General features: G+C 41.3%; 1 protein-coding gene across 2 annotated transcripts in view; it reads right to left on the reverse strand.

Annotated features, from left to right (window-relative positions):
• Positions 1-19,827, reverse strand: part of NPC1 (NPC intracellular cholesterol transporter 1) — a 55,459-nt gene that overhangs the window by 27,558 nt on the left and 8,074 nt on the right. Inside the window, exons 2-8 of one of the 2 annotated variants that reach the window (XM_066247523.1) lie at positions 15,755-15,877; positions 14,819-14,925; positions 12,059-12,234; positions 4,361-4,528; positions 3,529-3,778; positions 1,417-1,490; positions 460-830 (exon numbers count right to left, since the gene is read on the reverse strand). In XM_066247523.1, coding sequence (XP_066103620.1) covers positions 460-830; positions 1,417-1,490; positions 3,529-3,778; positions 4,361-4,528; positions 12,059-12,234; positions 14,819-14,925; positions 15,755-15,877 — 1,269 coding nt within the window. Of the gene's footprint in view, positions 1-459; positions 882-1,416; positions 1,491-3,528; positions 3,779-4,360; positions 4,529-12,058; positions 12,235-14,818; positions 14,926-15,754; positions 15,878-19,827 lie in introns of both variants that reach the window. The other variant, XM_066247522.1, reaches the window with a different exon arrangement.

Consider the following 19,827-nt stretch of genomic DNA (forward strand, 5'->3'; position numbering starts at 1 on the left):
CTCTGCCCCTCCGGGGCATCGCTCCACCGTGACCAGAGCCACTCTAGCGCCTGGGGCAGAGGCCAAGGAGCCATCCCCAGCGCCCGGGCCATCCTTGCCCCAATGGAGCCCCGGCTGCGGGAGGGGAAGAGAGAGACAGAGAGGAAGGAGGGGGGGGTGGAGACGCAAATGAGCGCTTCTCCTATGTGCCCTGGCCGGGAATCGAACCCGGGTCCCCCGCATGCCAGGCTGACGCTCCACCGCTGAGCCAACCGGCCAGGGCCTACAGCATATTTTTCATTAAGTTCAACACCTGTTATTCACTGTCTTAAAAAGTCACTTTCCTTTTACCATTAAGATTTTCAAAATATATATATCACTACATCAGCCCCAAACTAAGCATCCAGTAGAACTGGTCAACATATGAAAGCCAGCAAACCACTGTGTCCCCTGGACTGATTTCTGCAAAGGACAGATTACCTGGTGCAAAATGTCTATGTTCAGTGGAGGTCCGAAGGGCACGTTGGATCCCGAGGGGTACGGCTCGTAGGTGTGTACGCTGGTGTGGGGGGCCTGGATGATGAGCTGCTCCGTGCGGAAGAAAGGCCCAAAGTGGGCGTCAAAGTACTCTTTCTCCCGGTGAGCCTGGCTGCCGGGGGCTGACCAGAGGTCAACTGGATTGGTCGTGACTTGGACGAACACCAGGCCTGAAGAGCAGGCAGCAATGAAGGCCAGGGAGAAGAAAAGGACGCAGCCAGGGTTTCGGACACAGAAGGAGCCCCACCATGTGAAGAGCCGCCTCAAACAGCCCTCAAATGCTGCCCCCAGCGGGTTGCAGCAGGATGCCTCCCCTGGAAGAGCGGGAGAGGGAGAGAGGGTGGAGGTTAGGAGCCGAGCCATTCCTGAAAGTTGGAACAGGGAGAGCATTAGCTACTTAAGTCTCCAGTGGCCGGAGTCCTGCCTGCATCAGGATGTGCAGGAGGTTTCCCCACCCCCGACTCTCCCTCAGCCACCTATCTTGTCTGGAAGCCACCCTTCCTGCCTGCCCACAATGGTCGCCATCCCCACCCACAGGGCACCGATGCTCACATACAAGCCTCGGAAAGGCAAAGTTCTCTGGGCACCCTGTCCAGAGCAGTTCCCCTCAACTTTCCTGCTATTCCTGCTGTCAGCCTGCTAGCTTAGCTCCTCCAAGAGCTCTAGCCCAGCCCATCACTATTCTCATTCCATTATTAATTACTTGGTTCCGAGCAGTCACCCTGACTAGATTGAAAGAGCACAATGGCAAGGACCTGTCAGTCTTGATCACAACCATGTCCTTAGTCCTGGCAGTGTCTCCAGTGTCTCTCCCAGGACAAGTGCAAGATCACTTGTTGAGGAAATAAATGCCCATGCCAATGTAATCCTAACCCTTTTATTTAATTAAAATGTGCCTACCTTTGTCACTGGCATTTATAGGGAAGGCTATATTGCTATCAATGGGGGTGTATTCGGAGACAAAATACTGTTTTCTGAAAAATAAAAGCATGTAAGTAATATCAGTGGATTTCAACATAACAATGCCATTCTTCTGATATTCCCATAACACCTTTAAAAGCTTAATTCCTCATCCTGTTTCCTTCTTTCCTAATTGTCACCATCTTTCCTCTAAATTCACAGTGTTAGCACAGCCTCAATGTATCTCCCCTAAGATACGTATCATCTATAAAGAGAGAAATAGTAACTTTACAGTGGTGAAACCTAGAAGACACCATCTTAACCAAGTGATCAAGGTTAACATCACCAGTAATGCGACATACTGATATCACGAGCCCCCTGGTAGGGTGGATATACTGAGAGAGATGCAACATCACTTCTGTGATATTACTGGTCAAAACCTATAACCTCAACTTAATGATGAGAAAATATCAGATAAAGCCGAACTGAGGGAAACTCTACAAAATAACTGACCAGTACTCATCAAAAGTGTCAAGGCCATAAGAGAAATAGAAAGACTGAGGAACTATTTGTCAGAGATTAGAGGAAACTAATAAAACACAGAAAGTGAATACAATTACGGGATCCTGGGGAAAAGGCATGAGGGGAAAACCTGGTGAAAGTTTAATATAGTTCATAATTTAGCTGATTATATTACACCACTGTCATTTTCATGGTTTTAGTAATTATATACTATGGGTTATATAAGTTGTAACAGAGAAAGCAATATATATATACACACACACACATGCATACATATATATGTTATATGCTATTTTTGTAGCTTTTTGGTAAGTCTAATATTATTTTAAAATAAAAAGTTAAATAAAATACACCGTCCTAAATCAAGATGCAAATATCTAAAAGGATTCTAATATTGCATTTAAATAGATTTGAATCAGATTTGGTTCCTACAACTTTCTTAAAGAATGGGTGGTTACTAGGTCCTGGCCAGATAGCTCAGTAGGTTAGAGTGTCATCTCCATACACCAAGGTTGAGGGTTCGATCTCCAGTTGTGCACCCAGAAGAATCAACCAATAAATGCATAAATAAGTGGAACAAAAAATAGATGTCTCTCTCTCTCTCTCTTTCCCTCCCTGTCTTTCTAAAGATCAATAAAAATTTTTTTAAAAGAATATTGCTGTGGAAATCAAATGATTTTTTTTTTTTTTTTTTTTTTTTACAGAGACAGAGAGAGAGTCAGAGAAAGGGATATACAGGGACAGACAGACAGGACGGGAGAGATGAGAAGCATCAATCACTAGTTTTTCGTTGCGCATTGCAACACCTTAATTGTTCATTGATTGCCCTCTCACATGCGCCTTGACCGCCGGCCTTCAGCAGACCGAGTAACCCCTTGCTCGAGCCAGCGACCTTGGGTCCAAGCTGGTGAGCTTTTGCTCAAACCAGATGATCCCATGCTCAAGCTGGCGACCTCAGATCGAACCTGGGTTCTTGGCATCCCAGTCCGATGCTCTATCCACTGCACCACCACCTGGTCAGGCCTCAAATGATTTTTGTATGTCCTCAGAGTTATAAACCCATACAAATCTCAAGGAGATATAAGAATAAAGACACTACTCACATACCAAATCCCACCCTGTTCTTAGTATTTTTTTAAGTCCCTCATCTTATTTAATATGCATCCACAAAGACTATACTTCCGGGGATCATTTCTATAGTTCGTTTGTCTAATATGCATCCACAGCTGAGAACTACAAACATGAAACTCCAAATGCAATACTAAGACTTCAGCTTCTATTTTGTAGGCCATGATAGATTAAAGGACATAATAAAAGATTAAAGAATAAAGAGGAATGGGTGGTTACTGCAGGATGCTCTAATTCACTCATCATTTTGAATAAATCAATGAAACCAAATTCAAATATTTCCATGTCTGAACAGGCCTTTGATTGTTTACTAGTTGCAGGACATAAGCAATTCATGGAATGATTTTAATGCAGATAATTGTTTCCTGGTTCTAATGAACCAAGATCTGCCAAGTGAAAACTGGAAATGCACCCTTGATAATTTTGCTCCTCTTACTCTGAAGGACAAACAGGATGTCTTACCTATAGCACCACATGGCAAAAAGTGCTCCAAAAAACATAAGCAGAAACGCCATGTAGGTGGCCCACATTATGACATACATGGCGTCCAGGCCCAGGATTCTCCAGGGAACAGGAGGGGGTGGCGGCTGGGGCTTGGGGCCACACACGGCGGAGCAGTCCTGGCAGCTGCACGGCTCGGTAAACTCGTCCACAGGCTCGGCACAACCCTTGGTGGCATTGTTCATGGGCTCCATCCCATGGGTTGGCAGATCTGTAGCAAGCATTGTGGTGAGTGAATATCTCAATTAAAAGAACACAACAAAGTGTTTATTAAATTACATTTAAATGCAATGATAAGCACATTTAATATATAGCATGTCTGGAAAGAAGAAAAAGGACCAGAGGTTTCTGCTTGATGTTTTGTCACTTAGTCCTGTAAAAGTTTAAGTTACCTCAATAACTCAGCACAGACAGGTTTTCTCACTGAGATTCAAGTACATCATTTTCCAAGTAAAACTTCAACTGTGTCTTATTTCCACTGAGGAGCTAGTCTAATACTATTGAAGAGCTCCTGAAAAGGCTTTCATAATGATTTTTGCCTTTTTTTAAAAAAATTATAAAAGGAACTTATTCTTTCAATTATGTAGCACTACCTGTAGGAAATTCTTCTTCCTCCTCCATTTCCATTCCCAGACCCTATTAACCAGGGACAAGATAAAAGTTCTAGTTACCTAGCTCATTGGAGGGACATCCAGGAGCTAGTTACCTGAATGGATCTTGTATTGCAGTTTAAGGTCTCTTGGGCTTTAAGAAACATCATAAATACACCAACCCTGGGAGTCTTTATGCCTACCTGAAAAAATGGGTGTGATGGTGAAAGGTGCCTGGCCGTTGTCCTTATTGAACATGAACTCAATCCAGTTGGTGGCATTGCAGGCTTTGGCATCCTTCCCACACAGGAGTCCCAGGGCTTTGTCGTTACTTGAGGGGAACTCCACATCCCTGCAGGCATTGTACATCGCTAGCAGAAGAATAAGGGGAAAGACCGAAACACCATTCTGCTTTAACTCACTGGGCGAGATCTTACAAAGGCTTCTCATATGTAAACTCTGAAATCCATATGCACTGCAATCAGAAGTTAGGGGCAGGAATGGCCACAGTAAAGGTGGAAATGGAGATTATCCCCCAAACCAGTTTATCACACCTACTAGGTCAGATCCAAGTAACAAACATAAGAAGTAGACAGGAAAGTCTTATGTCATCCCATGTAGCTCGCAATATCTTGGAGAAGTACTATCCGTACTGTACAGAAGAGCACACTAAAGCTGAGGAAGGAGAAGCTAAGCATCTTCGTGCCTCTTCAGTCAATAAAGCTGGCTCCAGAAAACCTCTGCAGCAGCAAACTATATGGCTGGAGAATTAGGGAAACTTACAGGGCAGAACTGGTTTTAGGACAGAGGTCACGTGGGAAGGAACCTACTACTACTCTCTTTTTTGGTTTTATTTTAGTACTCATAAAAACAGCACACTAAACAAGCACACATAACATTTTGCACATAAGGAAGTAGTAGGGCCCCATTAGGGTCCTATATTAATATTTATTTATTAGCTCCTGCTTGTTGGAAACTTCTGGGGATCTCCTCCTACACTTTAAGGACATATCTATAAAGTCACTGCATTTCACCCTCACTCTTGAAAGACGGTTTAGCAAGAGTGATAGTTATTTTCTTTTTTTTTTGTTTTGTTTTGTTTTGTTTTTTAAATTTTATTTATTCATTTTTAGAGAGGAGAGAGAGAGAGAAGGGGGGAGGAGCTGGAACCATCAACTCCCATATGTGCCTTGACTAGGCAAGCCCAGGGTTTCGAACCAGCGACCTCAGCATTTCCAGGTCAATGCTTTATCCACTGCGCCACCACAGGTCAGGCCAGTTATTTTCTTTAAAACTGGGATTATTACATTGCCTTCTGGCTTCTATCATGGCTGTTAAGAAAATTTCCAATTGTCATTCTTTTGAAGTGATTGCATTTTTTCCTACTTGCTTTCAAGATCTTTGTCTTTGGAGTTTTATAGTTTTTCTAAGCTATATTTAGATATGTTTCTTTTTAAAAAAAAAACAGCTTTATTGAAATATATAATTCACATACTATCTAATTCAGCTATTTAAAGTTGCAATTCTGGGTTTTAGAATATTCATACATAGATGCATCCATTACCAGTCAATTTTAGAACACTTTCATCACCTTAAAAAAGGAAACCCTGGACCCTTTAGCAGTGTTTCCTCATCTCCCCATTCTCTCAAGCCCTAAGCAACCATTAATCTCCTTCTGTCTCTATAAATTTGCCTGTTCTGGACGTTTCATATAAATGGAAACATGTAATATGTAGTCTTTTGTGACTGGCTTCTTTCACCTAACATGATGTCATATGTATCAGTAGTACTTCATACCTTTCTATGGCCAAATAATATTCTGTCATATGAATATATCACATTTAGTTTATATCTCAGTTGATGGATATCTTGGATATCTGGGTTTTCTCACTTTTGGCTATCATGAATGATGTTGTTATAAATATTTGTGTATAGTTTTTGTGTAGAAATGTTTTCATTTTGTTTGTGAGGAAATTGCTGGGTCGTGTGGTAACTCTATGTACTGTATAATTGTTCCAGGAACTGCCAGAGTGTTTCCCAAAGTAACCACACAATTTTCCATTCCCATCAATAGTGTATAAAGGTGAACCTTTACAATAGTGTATAAAGGTGACTTCTCCATATCCTCGCCAACACACTGTTCCTGACTCTTTGATCCTAGCCATCCTAGTGGGTGAGGAGTGGTATCTCATTGTGGTTTTAATTTGCATATTCTTGATGACTAATGATTTCAAGCATCTTTTCATAAGCTTACTGGCCATTTGTCCTTGGTGACATGTCTACTTAGATCCTTTGACAATTTTTAATTGTTTTCTATTTATTATTGAGTTGTTAGAGTTCTTTATATAGTCGAGATACAAAGTCCCTTATTAACTACATGATTTGCAAATATTCTTGCCTTTTCTTGATGGTGTCCTTTGAAACACAAAAGATTACTTTCTTTCCCTTTTGTTGCCCATGTCATGTCCAAGATTTCATTGCAAAATCTGAGGTCATGAAGATTTATCTGTTTTCTCCTAAGAGTTTTCTAGTTTTAGCTCTTACATTTTGGTCTTTGATCATTTTTAAGTTAATTTATATATATGGCTTGAGGTAAGGTCCAACTTCATTCTTTTGGATTCAGCCACCCAGTTGTCCCAACACCATTTCTTGAAAGACTATTCTTTCCCCATTGAATAGTCTTGCCACCCTTGTCAAAAATCAGACAACCACAGATATATGGGTTTACAGTTGACCCTTGAAAATGTGGGGGTTAAGGGTGCATCCCATAGAGCTGGCCCTCCATATATGCGGATTTGCAACTGCAGAGTTGACCCTTGAACAACATGTATTTGAACTGCAAGGGTCAACTGAACTGTGGTCAATTAAACTACATGGTTCAACTGGAAAAAAATCCATATTTAAGTGGACTCATGCAGTTTAAACCTGTGTTGTTCAAAGGCCTGCTGTACTTTCAATTCTATCTTATTATGCTATGTGTTATTCTTATTCCAGTACCAAACTGTTTTGATTTGCATTGGTTGGGAGTAAAATTTAAAATTGGGAAGTATGAGATTTCCTATTGTTCTTTTTCAGGATTGTTTTGCCTATTCTTGGTTCCTTGCAAGTTCATGTGAATTTTAGAACCAGCCTGTCAATTTCTACATAGAAGTTAGTTGGGATTCTAATAGGGACTGTACTGAATATATAGATCACTTTAGGCAGTACTGCCATCTTAATAATATTATTAAGTCTTCTAATCCAAGAATATGGAATGTCTTTCCATTTATTAAGATCCTCTTTAATTTCTTTAAATAATATATATATATATATTTTTGTTTTAAAAAGTATTAAGTTTTTCATTCTTTGGTTAAATTTATTCCTAAGTATTTTACTCTTTTTGACACTATTGTAAATAGAATTGGTTTCTTAATTTCACTTTCAGATTGTACATTGCAAGTGAATAGAAATACACTTGGCTTCTGTATATTTTATTTCTTTTTAATTTATCTGGCTTAGAGATTCATTTTCTTTTCCTAAATCTGAGGATTCATTGCTCATTCATTTTGGAAGATGTTCAGCCATTATCCTTTTGCTTACTGTCTCTCCCCAAATCTCTCTCTTGTCTTTTTCTGGAGCTCCTCACTTTACTCCACATGTCATTTCTTTAATGATCTTTATGCTGTTTTCTGAGTGATTCCATTATATCTTCCAACTTACCATTTGGTTTTCAAGTTTTTATTTTATTAAATATTTCAAGCACACAGAAAATATGAGAGAATAATACAATTCCCAATTACTTGCCACCCCACTGTGTCAATCTATTTTACATTTGCCTCAACATTAAAAAAAAAAAATAGACGACATACAATTGAATCCCTGACAACCCTCCTTATGGCCATCCTCCCTTCCTTAAGTAACCATATCCTGAATTTGTGGTTTCTTTCCAATGCATGTTTGTGCACTTTTATTATAAATTATATCCATAAATACATAGCATTATTTAATATAAACAACATACTACCTATATATTCTATAACTTACTTTCAGTCAATACTTTTGAGTCATTCACATGACTGCCACAACTCTCATATATTTGAACAGTTTTAAGTATTCCACTATAGACTATAACTTTACTCCAATATATTATCCATTCTCTTAACTAGCATTTAGTGTCTGAATTTTTTATTAGTTGTTTTAAAAATAAACCTTTTTAGCCTGACCAGGTGGTGGAGCAGTGGGTAGAGCATCGAACTGGGACGAGGAGGACCTAGGTTCCAGACCCCAAGGTCACCAGCTTGAGAGCGGGCTCACCTGGTTTGAGCAAGGCTCACCAGCTTGAACCCAAGGTCAGTGGCTTGAGCAAGGGGTCACTCTGTCTGCTGTAGCCCCCCAGTCAAGGCACATATGAAAAAGCAGTCAATGAACAACTAAAGTGCCACAACGAGGAATTGATGCTTCTCATCTCTCTTCCTTCCTGTCTGTCCATCCCTATCTATCTCACTCTCTGACTCTCTCTCTGTCTCTGTCAAAAAATAAAAAAAGTTCTTTTTAGAGCAGTAAAATTGAGCAGAAAGTAAGTGTTCCTATATAATCCCTGCCTTCACACAAGTACAACCTCCTTACTATCAACAGTACCAAAGTGGAACATTTGTTATGATTGATACACCTATCCTGACACATCATTATCACCCAAAGTCCATAGCTGACATTTGTTATGACTGATACACCTATCCTGACACATCATTATCACCCAAAGTCCATAGCTGACATTTGTTATGATTGATACACCTATCCTGACACATCATTATCACCCAAAGTCCATAGCTGACATTTGTTATGACTGATACACCTATCCTGACACATCATTATCACCCAAAGTCCATAGCTGCCATTTGTTATGATTGATACACCTATCCTGACACATCATTATCACCCAAAGTCCATAGCTGACATTTGTTATGACTGATACACCTATCCTGACACATCATTATCACCCAAAGTCCATAGCTGGCATTCAGGTTCACTCCAGGTGTTGTATATTCTATGAGCTTTGGCAAAGGTATAATTATACATATCCACCATTATAGCATCAAACAATCGTTTCAGTGCCCTAAAGATCCCCGGTGCTCCTCCTTTCATTCCTCTCTCCCCCAGCCCCTGGCAAACACTCATCTTTTTTACTGTCCCCATAGTTTCGACTTTTTCAGAGTGCCATATAGTTGGAATCGTACAGTATGTAGCATTTTCAGATTGACCTCCTTCTTCCAGTAATATGCATCTAAGGCTCCACCAGGCTTCACAGATTGAGAGCTCATTTCCTTTTCATGTTGAATAATATTCCATTGTCTGGATATACCACAGTTTACCCATTCACCTACTAAAGAATATCTTGGTTACTACTTCCAAGTTTTGGCAATTATGAATATAGCTTCGATAAACATCTATGTGCAGGTTTTTTTGTATGGACATAAGTTTTCAACTCTTCTAGATAAATACCAAGGCACATGATTGCTAAATCATATGTAAGAGTATTTTTAGTTTTCTAGGAAAGGACTAAAATAATTGTTTTCCACAGTGGCTGTACTCCTTTGCATTCCCACCAGCACTGTATGAGAGATCTCTGTGGCTCCTCGTGCTTGCCAGCACTTGGTGTTGTCAGTGTTTTGCAGTCAAATGCTCTACCACTAAGCTATACCCTTGTTGCCAGTGTTCTGCATTTGGCTAAGTATGTAGTTGCATCTCATTCTTATTTTAATTTGGAATTCCCTAATGACATATGGTGCTGAGCATTTTTCATATGCTTATTTGCTATTCATTTATCTTCTTTGGTAAGGTGGCTGTTCAGGTCTTTTGCCCATTTTTCATTTGGGTTGCTCTCTTTCTTACTGAGTTTCAAGTTCTTCATATAATAGTCCTTTATGAAATACATCTTTTGCAAATATTTTCTCAAAGTCTGTGCTTGTTTTCTCATTTTCTTAATATCTTCAATTTTTCATGATCACAGAAATGCTATAGCAAACATTCCTATACAGCTCTTCCTGTTTACATGAACTAAGAGTTCCGCTAAGGCCAGCATCTATAAGGAATTTCTGTGATTAGGGAACACTTATTCTCAACTTTGCCAGGAATTGCAAAATTGTTTTTTAAATGGTTTTCAAACACTTGCACCAAGGTATTGGCATTTTTGTTGCTCTATATCCTCACCAATATTTGGAATTGACCCACTTTATAACTTGTGACAATCATATTATCAAGTGGTAGCCTATTGTTCAAATCTACAGTTCACTGATTGCTCTTATACTGATCATTTATACCTATGAGCCTTTTCACTTACAGTTTCTGCCTTTCCTTTTTCATCTAGAACCTTTTCTCCTCACATTAAAGTCATGAAGATACTCTATATTTACTTTTAAAATTTCCAAAATTAGGTTTTTTAATCTATTCATTTTAGTATAATATACAAAAATAAAAGTTAGATGAATAGAGTAATCAATTTTCTCATTCCAGTTTTCAACTAGTCCACCTTTCCCTAAATGATTTGTAACAATATTCCTGTTACACTGTATCAACTTTTCACATGCCTGTTTCTGCTTCTAGACAGAATGGTATCTTCTCTGGTCAGCACAGTGTCTTTTATGTCACATCTTTTGGCAAATTTATTCCTAGGTATCTTACTTTCTGTTGCCTGTGTGAATGGGACCTTTTTCCTATTAAATTTTTTTGTTACGTAAATTTTTTAAAATTTATTTACTGATTTCAGAGAGAGAAGGGAAGGAGAGAGAGAGAGGGAGGGAGAGAGAAAGAAAGAGAGAAAGATACTGATTTGTTGTTCCACTTGATTGATTCTTATATGTGCCCTGCATAGGGATCAAAGCTGCAATCGTGACATCCTGGGAAAACACCCTAACCAACTGAGCTACACAGCCAGGACTGTTACATTTTTAATTGATCATTATAATTAAAGTCGTGTGTGGCCCTTCCAATCATTAATTTTGTTGAATTCTTATTCTCTTATTTTATATATTATTCTTGGGCATATTTTTCTTAAAATTTTTAATTTAAGGGAGAGAGAGAGGGAGCAAGGGAAAGGGAGATAAGGGAGGGAAAGAAAGTGAGCAAAAAGGAGGGAGGGAGGAAGAGAAAGAAACATTGATTTGTTGTTCCACTTATTTACGCATTCATTGGCTAATTCTTGTATGTGCCCTGACCAGGGATTGAACATGCAACCTTGGAGTATTGGGACAATGCCCTCACCAACCAAGCTATCCAGCCAGGGTTTTTTGGGACACAGTCTTTATTTTGCTGTGTCTGATCTGCTGCTTATCTTTTACTCTATTTAAATGACTATTTCTTATTAATAGATCCAGTTGGTTCTATTTCTAATCTGTTCATTCTTTTTCCCTAGTATCTTACACTTTCAGAATTCTTTCATTTCAATGATTTTCAACAAACATTATATGGTCTTCTTCAGATTGTCCTATTATTTCTAGTTGTTGGGGTTCCCATTCCCGTCAATTTTCCTTCTTTCTCTTCACAGTCAATATCTCCTCTCCTCTGCCAACTAGTTCTACCCTTCCACCCCTTCTCTCAGTCTTGTAGTAATTCCTGAAGTTATACAATTCATGTCCAATAAGCCACAGTTCCACAGGTTTCCAAAATGTACAGAAGTAGACTTGCACATACTAAAAATTCCCATGTGGGAGCTTATAGGAGGAAAGAGTTAGAGGAAATATCCTCTTTAAGGAGATTGTTTTATAGGTTGTAGTTCAAGTCATAGGATGATACAAGCAAAGCACCACCTCACATTTCATGGCCAATGGAACTAGAAATTGTCACTTTCACACAGTTGACAGGTCAACAAAAAAGGATCCACTGTCTTTGTACGACTGTAAAAGAGGAATAATTAAAAGTTTACTTACCATTGGCAAAACTCTCTCCTACATAGTACTGTAATTCTTTTACATTTGTTTTTGTCTGGTTCGTAATAGGATCAACATAATCTTCAGTTGCCGTAACGTTCAGAAACTGACTTTGTCGAGGGCTACATGTCAGCTCACAAAATAGGTTCATTAGGTTATAAAAACAGGATGGACATCTAAAGAAAAAGTAAGTATATTTTGTATGATGTCACAGATAATAGGACCAACATAAAGACGATTTAGCCCCAGCCTGTTGGCTCAGTGATAGAGCATCGCCCCAGCGTCTGGAAGTCCCAGGTTTGATTCCCAGGCAGGCACACTTCCCCTTTTACTCTCCTCCCCACCCAGCTGCTGGGGCTCTTATGGTTCAAGTGAGTTGGCCCTAGATGCTGAGGATGGCTCCATGGCTTTGCTTCAGGTGCTAAAATAGCTTGGTTGCCAAGCAACAGAGTAGTGGCCCCAGATGGGCAAAGCATCGCCAGGTAGGGAGCTTGCCGGGTGGATCCCGGTCAGGACGCATGCAGGAGTCTGCCTCTCTGCCTCTCACTTAAATAAAATAATAATAATAATAATAATAATGAATAAACAAATAAGATGATTTAAAATAGACAAAGCATATTTAAAACTTACTGTAAAATGATGAATTAGTTACCCTGAGGACATATGAAACCCAGCAATTCTAAACCAAAAATGTTACATTAAAATAAAAACACCTCTCTGAAAATGGTCCTAATTACTACATTTATGTTGTCCAGATGTAATTTCAAAAAGAAAAAATGCCTCTCTGAATTTTTCACTTTATAATTCAGAGAAATGTTTTGACTTGAAGCTAAAGGGATTTAGAAGCATCATGGTGATAACTCTGATTAAGAAGAAAAGGGAGGAGGATGAGGTTTAGACAGCACATGCTCATCCTACAGCCTACTGAAGGGCTCTCTCCAAGCCCCAGACGATCCCGAGGCCCTCTGTACACAAGAGGGTTTCCTCTGACTTGGAAGGATAAAAAGAACAGCAGTGGTAGTCTCCAGCAGCACGCATTTAAGCAGCACACGGGTTTCGGGAGAAGCACAGCTGTCTGCTGTCCTTCGGGTTCAAAGTCTGAGCTCCTAATGTTGACTAGTTATGTGGCAAAGAACTCTCTCTCTCCTTTTTGGTTCAGAGCTATCTGCAAACACCACTGCTTCATTAGACTTGTGTCCTTGCAACACAAATGATCAAGGTTGCTCTGACCCAGTAGAGGCAACCAGTCAGGACAGAGAACAAGGAAGGTGTGGTCCCAACCTTTAAAGCCTCTGGGGTAGTGAAGGACCAGACACACTCACTGACTCTCTTTCAGGGGTCTTGTGCTTTATAGTGTGACAAACACAGGAATGACAATTATACCATTTATAACAAAAATCACTCTTGGGGTGCACAGCTTTCTACCCCTTTCCATGAATTACAAACCTCCTTCTATGTTACTATATTTAATCTCCACAGTCATCAATTTGACAGCTGCATGACACTTCATATATTAGCTTCCCATCATTTGCTATTATGGATAAAACTTTAGTGCCTCTGATAACATGGAGAAAGTTTGATTATCTTTCCACATGCATAACACCTCACTTAGAGCAGGTGGCAACGAAATGTAATTAGGTGAATGACAGCTTCAATCTGGCCCCATCAACACCCACTAGCCTTCCACAGGATATGCTGGCCCGGTTAGATTCTTAACTTTTGACCTGTTATTATACTGCATGTTGTCCTGACAGGACAATCGAGGGATTGTTTTCTCCTCTATACCGACAATTTAAACCTCTGGGAAGAAGCAGGGATTCCTCAGTGCACGCCGACTTGGGCCCAGTTCCCTGCAGTGATAACACCCACAGTACTGTCTGCCCAGAGAAGCATTTCCCCCGCGTCATATGTCCTTTCCATCCACCTTTATCAGGGTGCTTAAGTGTAAAAAACTGAAAAAGGTATCACAATGTGCTGTTCTAAAGACCACCACCAACTTGCTCTTTTGCACATTTGAGAACTGCAACATAAGCTTAGATAAGAACACTTATTATGTAACCCTTTCCACTGCACTGGTCATAGGGAACAGCTGGACAGCTAACTACATTGACACAACCAGCCAACTATGCCAGAACAATCTTGTTACCAGTTCCCAAAGGCTAGCTCGACTGAGGACCGGGACTCTAGCACATATCACTTCATCACAGGCAGAGAGAACCACGTGCAAACGAGGGTGAGCACAGGCAGGCGACGAAAGGACTCTACAGGTGAGGGTCCGGGCCACAGACCTGAGCAGAACCACACACGGCGCAGAGGCACAAGTCTGAACGGACCCGGCCCACAGCGCAGGTGCCCTCTGGGGATGAAGACACACCTCAGAGGGAAACCAAGGGCCACCCTGAATGTAACTAGGAAGAAACTCAGTCAGATCATTATTACTCTATCAGAAATTACTCATTATTTCTGAGAAGTCATAAGATTACTATCTTAAAATAAAACAAAAACTTTTTAAAGGAAACCAGAATGTTACTTGTTAATAAGTACAGTAAGGCCTCACTTAGTGTTATTGTTAGGCTCTATGACTTTAAGTAAAACCACATGAATGAAAATAATTTTACCACACAGCAAATGACCGAAACAGATGTCCCTACAGCCATCTCAGCAGTGTGTTAATGGAGTGATGTGGAACGAAATGATATTATTAAAAGGACCTGCTGTACCTGAACCCCATTTTTCCCATTTGCCCGGTGGTCAGCCTACCTGGACAGCAACTGCAGAGGCACCTGCAGGTTGCCTTTCAGTGTACGAAGCTGCTGAACATCACAACAAAGGCTGACATCGTCAAAGAGGAATCCTGGACAGAGTTCCTTTAGGGTGAGAAAGCATGGATATCAGACAGCTAGACAAGAACAAACAGTCCTCAATGAAACAAGACAACTCCATCCACATAACCCTTTAGTACACAAGGATAAGACATTTATTTGCAAAGTTCCTGCAGAATTCTTTTAAAAAGGCCATCGAATTACAATCCTAAACTAAGGATTCACAAAAGTAGAGACATTTCAATTTTTTTTCGTATTGAACCAATCATTTTACCTTTTCTTGGGTTTTTTAAGTTTAACCACAATGCTATTTACTGCATATTTCCATTAGTTACTCCAAGGAAAGTCAGTGCCTTGAATAATTCTAATGAAAGAAGCAAGGACCTCTCAGAGACCCGCTGCTCTGTCAGCTGGGTTTTAGATTACTTAAGCCTCTAAGCCAGTTTTTCCACATTGGTTTCCTAACCCTCTGCTAATATTGCTATGTGCCAGGGATGGTAAGAGAGACAACAGATACTGGGAGAAGCCCAAGTTCACAGGCTCTCGTGGAAAACAAAGGAATCACTAAAATGAACAGAAGACAAAGGAGTCACCGCCACTTAGCATCCTAGTCCATTCAAGTCCTGAAATCTAGGAATGAAAAAAAAGCTAACTTCTAATATATTTTGAAGAAGCTGCAAAGAGGGAACCAAAGTCAGTTCCTAAATAGTGACCTGCTAGTGGGAAAAAAGTTAGCCCCATGTAAGTTTGGGATAAGATTAAGCCTATTGGTGTTTCTCCTCAACCCCCACCCCACACTAATATTTAAGGTATAACTGCAGAGGGCCTTTGATTAGCATTTTATGTTTCCCAATACCTAAGGTAACCAACTTACCTGCACCAAGTCATACCCATCCTTTGGCAACGGTTTAGGTGGCCCAGAATATTCACAGTTGTACCTCTTATCTCCAAATGCAATTCCACACTCTCCATACCAAACACAGGACTGTGAAAACACCTACAGGAAGTCAACACAAAACTCGGTTCACCAGGGCCTGGAGGGTAAAACAAATTTCAACAGCAAAAAGCACCCACTCAAGCACCATTACAGAACCTTCTAATGTCGCTTGATAAACGAGGTAACAACAAGAGGCACTGGTTAGTTTAATATTTTGAAAAATATTAATTAAAATAGACCAAATACTCCAAAGGCCTTGTCTAGTAGTCAGTGAAGTAGTTAACACACTACTTTTTTCCACGATTTCTACTTCCTGGCAGTTTATTTGTTCATAAGAGAAAGCTCTAGTTCCCTGTAAGAATACTAAGAACCAGAATTGAGAAAAGAAAGCAAGACAGCATGCAAGTTTGTGATCACCAGGGTACTATGTTTTCACATCTGAAGAAGGAACAATGAAAGAACATTTCCATACGTATTTAGGCTAATTTATAGCAGTACATCATGACTGAACCATAAACATCAATAAACATCAATAAACCCAGGTAAGAAGCAGCAGCAAGAATGAACACCTTGTCCTCAAGATAAGTAAACAGTAAGGAATGTGCTAAGGAAAATCACCTCATCCATCTTAAAAAATTTTTTAAAAACTTTATGTAAACATTTCTCAAGAGCCACTCATATTCCTCACGTGAAAGTCACAGGGCTTGTCAGATATTCAGAAGGGAAGAGGGTTCAGTGTGAATCATCATGTCAGTGTGGCCACCAAGCTCTGTGAAGCTGGCCAGGGCACCAGGCTTGCACAATCCAGCAGTCATATGTCCCCTAGGAAACAGAGGGTACAGAGAAGTAACTAGGCTCCCAAGACACGTGGTGGGAATGCCATTTTAAACAATCTGAATTCACTGGAGTGAATTTTCTCCAGTGGCAACGGCACAGGACCAACACGTATGTAAGGAGCCAAGTTAGTCTGTGCTGGTCCCCAGCGTTGAGCTACAAATCCCACAAAAGGCCCTGAAGCCCTAAAAACATGAAAGAAAAAACAAACAGGAGGCTGGGGTGGATATGTGTGGGGGGGACCTACGGAGTCAATATGATTGAGCTCTGACTTCATTATTGATATTTTAAAACAGAAATTATGACTTACCCCTATCTTGCTTCATTATGTTTAGGCCACAAGAAAGAGCAATTATATAAATGAGAAAGTGGTAAGGATTCAAGAATATCACATTCCAAACCTTTGGCAAGAGGTGCAAAATTTCAACCGCTTTTTAAAAGTTATTTTGTTTAGAAATTAAGTTTAATGGGTTGACACTGGTCCACAGGAACACATAGGTTTCAGTTATACATCTTAATAGCATGTGAACTCCTCATTGCATTGTGTGCCCATCAGCTAAGGTCAAAACACTCTCCATCAACATATATTTGGCCTCATCACTATGTTTATGCAAAAAAAAAATCACATTATTTCCATAAACCTAGCAATTCTAGGGAAAGTATTGTTCTTTTCAAGGTTCTGGGTTTTCAACTAAAAGGTCATTACCCACCTACTGAAGTTTGAAAAGGCAAAAAAGCTGACCAAGGAGACAGTGATGCTGATATTGACATGTAATTTAAGTAGAAAGAACCCCTGCCTAGACCTCACAGAATTCTCAACAGACCAATAGGGCCAGCAAGCCTGGGCCTTGGCAAGGTGAGGGCGGGGGCACTCTGCACGTCATCCGAGTAGCAGAAATCCAGTCAACAAACCACAGTCATGACTCTGGCCTGACTCGCAGGATGGGTGTCTGGAGTTTAAGTTCCCCTTTGTCAGCTCTCAGTGCAATAAAAGAAAATAAAGACGACCCAGTGCTGCTTGGCTTGTATTCACAAAGATCATCTTTCAAAATCTACATCATTTATTCCAAAGCAAAGTTTTCACCCATCTGATAGATGAGAGGAAATGTACTTGGAAGTAAACTTTAAAGCACCACGCAATCAAATGCAAGGACTTATTAATGTCTGGGACCTCACAAAGAGGTTCCAGAGACCTCGGGAAAAGAAAATATCCAAGGTTTCTTTGGGCTTAGGAAAACTGAGTTTGGCTCAATGTTCTTAGGTTTGCTTCCCCAAATCATCCTGCTTAGAGCAGCAGCCTGAAGCCAGTGGGCTTATAAGTATTTATAAGCCACTTCCCGTGTGCTAGGCACAGTCTGAACTGCTCTCTTATAGTAACCTGATGCATCCTCACAATCAGCTGATGAGGGAAGTGCTTTTATTATATCCATTTTACAGATGAATAGACGAAGCACAGTGAGGCTAAACAACTCGTTCATGAGTGGCAGAACCAGGATTCAGTCCAGGACATAATCAAATGTCAAAATAATCTGGAGATGTTTTCTCTGAACATATGTACCCTGTTTTATCAATGTCACCCCATTAAAACTAATAAAAAAATTACAATTAAAAAAAAAGAAAATGGGAATGCCTATATTATTTGAATTAGTGTTTAAGGTTTCTTTGGAAAAAAAAAAGATTAAGGTCTTCACTCTAATATTACAGTCCTCCCACACTCTACCTTGTGCAAGGCACACACATGTGTGCTCGCACTCATACAGCTGCCTTGGGCAGAGGGTGGTCTCTTTCCCATCTCAAATCTCTAACTTCATTTCCCTCTTCTCACCTCCAGCTAAAATATGAGAGCTGCTCTCCATCACCCCCAGGCCCTACTGGCGTAGTGTCCCTGGCCTTCCTTCACAACCCTACACCACCTGACCCTCTTTTCCACATTTTCAACATCATCTTTCTGCTGGTCCCTTCACCTGCTCCTGCCTACAAATGCGGCTCCAACTTCATTCTTCCTCTCAGACCACTCCCATCCTCTCCCCCACTTCCAACTACTGCCTGACAACCCCAAGTGCTCGAAAAGAAACTAAGCTTTCCTCTGAAGTCTTGGCCATTGCCAATCTCTGTTCTTCGGGGTTGGAAGCCTAGGCACCTTCCCGACCGGTCTCCGAGGGAGGGTCCCTATCCCAGCCTCCTGCGCCTCTTCCTCCCCAAACTCCTTCCCTGCTGAACCCATAGCCATTCTTGCTCCATCTCTGCACCTTCCAGTCAGACCTCGGCGATGGCTTTCTCCACCTCTGCCCCTTCCAGTCAGACCTCGGCGATGGCTTTCTCCACCTCTGCCCCTTCCAGTCAGACCTCGGCGATGGCTTTCTCCACCTCTGCCCCTTCCAGTCAGACCTCGGCGATGGCTTTCTCCATCTCTGCACCTTCCAGTCAGACCTCGGCGATGGCTTTCTCCATTCTGCACCTTCCAGTCAGACCTCGGCGATGGCTTTCTCCACCTCTGCACCTTCCAGCCAGACCTCGGCGATGGCTTTCTCCATCTCTGCACCTTCCAGTCAGACCTCGGCGATGGCTTTCTCCATCTCTGCACCTTCCAGTCAGACCTCGGCGATGTCTTTCTCCATTCTGCACCTTCCAGTCAGACCTCGGCGATGGCTTTCTCCATCTCTGCACCTTCCAGTCAGACCTCGGCGATGGCCCGCAGGCACGGCTGCCACTTGGCTCTTCCCGAGCCACAGCTGCAAGGTTTTTTGATGCTCAGAAACCTATACTCCCCCTTCCCGCGGCCTGTGAGACAAGTGTCAGAAGCCTCCCCTGGCTCTGCTGCACACGCATCTCCCACTCTTCCTTTCCGTGGGGGACCTGACTGTCTCTGCCCAGTTTCTGTCGCTCTGGCATCCCTCCCCTCCACTCCATACATACACCCCCTGCTGCACCTGTCGAGCAGTCTGCTAGCTTCACCTCCCGTATGTCTTCCTGACCCACCCAGGCACAGCCCAGTGCCCAGCTAAGTATGCCTTTATTAGCTCCTTAAGCCTCAGGTCTGTGAGGCTGCTACTAAAATAACACCATTTTACAGAAGAGGAAACTGAGGGCTGTACAGGTAAAGTGACTCATCTGAGGCTACATCTAAGAAACGCAGAGGCAGACCCTACCCAGGCCCTGGCTGATTCAGGAGCAGG

This window comes from Saccopteryx bilineata, chromosome 11, assembly GCF_036850765.1.
Source record: "Saccopteryx bilineata isolate mSacBil1 chromosome 11, mSacBil1_pri_phased_curated, whole genome shotgun sequence".
NCBI classification, from domain to species: domain Eukaryota; kingdom Metazoa; phylum Chordata; class Mammalia; order Chiroptera; family Emballonuridae; genus Saccopteryx; species Saccopteryx bilineata.